Source organism: Limulus polyphemus, unplaced genomic scaffold (genome assembly GCF_000517525.1).
Source record: "Limulus polyphemus unplaced genomic scaffold, Limulus_polyphemus-2.1.2 Scaffold1191, whole genome shotgun sequence".
Taxonomy (NCBI): domain Eukaryota; kingdom Metazoa; phylum Arthropoda; class Merostomata; order Xiphosura; family Limulidae; genus Limulus; species Limulus polyphemus.
Window position 1 is genome coordinate 266,259 of NW_013666801.1, and position 4,814 is coordinate 271,072.

The 4,814-nt window shown below is 28.4% G+C and overlaps 1 protein-coding gene across 2 annotated transcripts in view; it reads left to right on the forward strand.

The window, feature by feature from the left end:
* The window catches only part of LOC106462531 (protein turtle-like), a 262,128-nt gene that overhangs the window by 251,310 nt on the left and 6,004 nt on the right, over positions 1-4,814 (forward strand). For both annotated transcript variants that reach the window (XM_022389838.1, XM_022389837.1), the window contains exons 13-15: positions 1,523-1,621; positions 2,995-3,135; positions 3,546-3,627. In XM_022389838.1, coding sequence (XP_022245546.1) covers positions 1,523-1,621; positions 2,995-3,135; positions 3,546-3,627 — 322 coding nt within the window. The remainder of the gene's footprint in view (positions 1-1,522; positions 1,622-2,994; positions 3,136-3,545; positions 3,628-4,814) is intronic.

Below are 4,814 nucleotides of genomic sequence, written 5' to 3' on the forward strand. Positions count from 1 at the left end.
ACATCGTGTATAGTTTTAAATGTATACTAGTATCCTATATATCGTGTATAGTTTTAAATCCATACTAGTATCCCATACATCGTGTATAGTTTTAAATGTATACTAGTATCCTATATATCGTGTATAGTTTTAAATGCACACTAGTATCCTATATATATCGTATGTAGTTTTAAATGCATACTAGTATCCTATATATCGTGTATAGTTTTAAATCCATACTAGTATCCCATACATCGTGTATAGTTTTAAATGTATACTAGTATCCCATATATCGTGTATAGTTTTAAATACATATTAGTATCCCATATATCGTGTATAGTTTTAAATGCATACTAGTATTCCATATATCGTGTATACTTTTAAATGCATACTAGTATTCCATATATCGTGTATACTTTTAAATGCATACTAGTATTCCATATATCGTGTATAGTTTTAAATGCACTCTAGTATCCTATATATATCGTGTATAGTTTTAAATGTATACTAGTATACTATATATCATGTATAGTTTTAAATGCATACTAGCATTCCATATATGGTGTATAGTGGTAAATGCATACTAGTATCCTATATATATCGTGTATAGTTTTAAATCCATACTAGTATTCCATACATCGTGTATAGTTTTAAATGTATACTAGTATACTATATATCATGTATAGTTTTTAATACATACTAGTATTTCATACATCATGTATAGTTTTAAATGCATACTAGTATACTATATATCATGTATAGTTTTAAATACATACTAGTATTTTATATATAGTGTATAGTTTTAAATGAATACTAGTGTCCTATACATCGTGTGTAGTTTTAAACGCACACTAGTACCCTATATATCCTTTATAGTTTTAAAGCATACTAGCATCCTATTTATCCTATACAGTTTTAATAGTACACTAGTATCCTATATATCCTGTATAGTTTTAAAGGCATACTATATCCTATATATCTTATATAGTTTTAATGGCATACTTGGATCGTACATATCCTTATAGTTTAAAAAGCATAGTAATATACTATATATCCTGTATAATTTTAAAAGCATATAGTATCCTATATATCCTGTATAGTTTTAATAGCATACTAGTATTCTATATATCCTGTATAGTTTTAATAGCATACTATTAGACTTTATATCCTGTATAGTTTTAAAGGCATACTATATCCTATATATCTTATATAGTTTTAAAGGCATACTTGGATCCTATATATCCTTACAGTTTTAAAAGCATACTATTATACTATATATCCTGTATAGTTTTAATGATGAACTTACAAAACAAGCATCTCCTGGATGATAATTTTTAAAGCGATTGACGAGAAATAAGAAGTTTACTAATGTTTGAAATATAAAATCCTAAATCATGGCAAATTCTGATGATATTTTTTGTTATGTTTTCTATTTTTACAGAACACTGTAGAGTGTCCGGAAGTTTTCTTAACAGGATCTAACATTTTTTCTTTTACAAGCGTTGAATTGTTAATTTTACTCTTTTCTATTTCTGCCTGATAGCTAAAGATATGGCTCCTGGCCACTACAGGTTTCGTGTCTATTCTTACTCTATTTTGTCTGTAGGACAGGCAAGCTCAGAAGTATCTCTTATCATAGCAGGTACGTTCATGTCATACTCTCACTCTGGTTCAGAGTGTGGTCGAACCTCCTTAGATGCTATTAGAATAATGGCCAAATATATCACTAGCAGAGAGGGCACCTAATTGATGAATCAATGTACTTTAATAATTGTTGTTTTACAGCTTTGTAAGCACCTAGTTAGAACAATGTATTACTTTAGCTGTATTAATTATTAAGTAGCTAATTGATGAATCAATGTACTTTAATAATTATTGTTTTACAGCTTTGTAAGCACCTAGTTAGAACAATGTATTACTTTAGCTGTATTAATTATTAAGTAGCTAATTGATGAATCAATGTACTTTAATAATTATTGTTTTACAGCTTTGTAAGCACCTAGTTAGAACAATGTATTACTTTAGCTATATTAATTATTAAGTAGCTAATTGATGAATCAATGTAATTTAATAATTATTGTTTTACAGCTTTGTAAGTACCTAGTTAGAACAATGTATTACTTTAGCTATATTAATTATTAAGTAGCTTGCTCTAATCAGAAATTAACGATAGTGTGTTACAAATTAAATACTATTGATTAAAGTGTGTTATATATATATGTTTATGAAAATACATAATGTGGGTGTTTGTGTGTGTATCATTTGGAATTGAGAAAAAAAAGCAATAATTTAATTTGTTTAGGGTTAAAGCATGATTTCCAGATATGCAGTTATAGGTTCGTTTTCTAATACTTCATTAAATTTTTGAAAACAAATTACAAATTTTATGTTCTCAGTCCAGCATGGAAAAAATAAGTTGTAACAGTATGCATTTATAATGATACCTTTGAAATGAGAGGTAACAATGATCAAAATTGTATTATTTCTTGGGAGACAACCGAAATAATAAGGACCATGAAGTGTGAAAATTGATGTTCTTGTAGTACATTATTAGTGAATAAGGAACATAGAAAAAATGTTTTAGTAAAGGAAATATTTCAACATCTATATAAATCAAAGACATTTTGCTCGTGGAAAATTTGAATGTGGGTACATGAAAGGTATTAGTTAAATTAAGCAGCAGACAGTGGAGACCTATTTTACAAGATCTCTAGCTCTGAAAATAAAAATCCTTCGTTTATATTGTTAATTATTCGATATGAATATTGATATACTTTCAACGTTCGGGCTTAAATCTGTTGATAGAATGTCATGTTGACTGAGTATCCCTTCTTTTACTAATAGTTCTCCTCTTAGAGAGCAAAACTGACTGGTGACTAACTTGGAAAATCCATGAAGATTTTTAACCAGTTGTTGAAGACTTAACAATTTATGCTACTCGAAATTATTTGCAAAAACATGCTAAATTTCATAGGTGTGCCTTTTGTGAATTCTGGTGTCTGTTTTTTTTTTCAGGTGAAACTTATGAAGTGACAAAAAGTCGTGCTATAACAGCTGGTGTTGTGGGAGGTATTTTGTTTTTCATAGTAGCCATAGTTTTATCGGTATGTGCAGTCAAGATATGCAATAAGAGAAAAAGAAGAAAGGCAGAAAAAGGTAAGCTTTCTCCATCATGATTTGTTTTCAATTATCAAGGTATTCTAAGACGTAATGTTTAAAGAATTGTCATTATTATATGACAAACTGATAACAAGCAGCTAAAAATATTTACTACCGTAGCGCCATCTCTTGTGGATATTAGTTTCTAAACATATGAATATGCATTTAGTTTGTTTAGTTAATTGGTTGCTTTGGAAATATCCTTTTTTCAGTTTAATTTTCATAATCTGACTTCCACTCTCTACAATAAATAGGTTAACTTATCAACTGTCATTTTCAATACTTGATAAATTGTAAATTAACGTAATTAACCTTCCTATATTTATTTCTTGTAAAAAGTAACCGGCCTCCAAATTTTGGCTCTTCACAATAAATTTTTCATTTTATTAATTTTTCTATTTTTTTAGCATATATGATGGTAACTTGTCCTGTTACAGACACGAGAAACGGGAGACCCTCACACGCTGACAGTCCATCTCCAATAAAGAAGTAAGTAATAATAACCTTTCAAGTTAACATAGAATACTCATTAAAATACATTAATAAAATGATAAATTGATTTTTTTGAAAGAATATGTATGAATAATCATGACAGTTTGTGAAATGTTTTTCTCGGTTTTTAACTTATTTACACTAGATTTAAATAAATAAATTCCCTAATTTTATAGGCCATCGAACGAAAAACTGTGAAATATGGAAATGATTTAAAAATGCAGGTTTAGAGTCACTATGTTTAAGAAAGTTTTATTAGGGCAGTTTTAAAAAAACGGGGTTTATATTAATCTGTCATACATTAGAAATACTTTTCTTTGATATACTTGTATTTTCTGTTCTATTCATAGCTTGGAGAAAATATTTATTCAAGCAAGAAAACAAGTTATATTATTATTGTCCTCCTAATATAATAAACTACAAGTGTCATGCCCTTATGTTAACAAATTCCTAGTTTTCATTCAAGAGTGTGAAAATGTTGACTACCTTAATAAGGTACTGAAACATGTAGATCAGACATTCTTTTCTACAACAAATTGTTCATCATAAAACAATATATATATAAACCCACAGATAGACGGGTATCATGTGCAAGTTATAATAAACTACAAGTGTCATGCCCGCTTGCACATGATACCCGTCTATCTGTGGGTTTATATATATATTGTTTTATGATGAACAATTTGTTGTAGAAAAGAATGTCTGATCTACATGTTTCAGTACCTTATTAAGGTAGTCAACATTTTCACACTCTTGAATGAAAACTAGGAATTTGTTAACATAATATAATAAACTACAAGTGTCATGCCCGCTTGCACATGATACCCGTCTATCTGTGGGTTTATATATATATTGTTTTATGATGAACAATTTGTTGTAGAAAAGAATGTCTGATCTACATGTTTCAGTTCCTTATTAAGGTAGTCAACATTTTCACACTCTTGAATGAAAACTAGGAATTTGTTAACATATTTCAATGTTAATTAAAAGAATATATTCGAAAAAAATAGTCAAGTAAATAATAACACGTTCACTTAGCTGGCATGGTTAGTTCAACCATTTCTGTATTGAAAGCTTTCCTAACTTTATATACCGTATATACAATATGATCAGGAAACAAAGTTGACCATTTACTTATTGGAAATATACTCAGTGGTATATATATTATTTGTCCTTACTTCCTG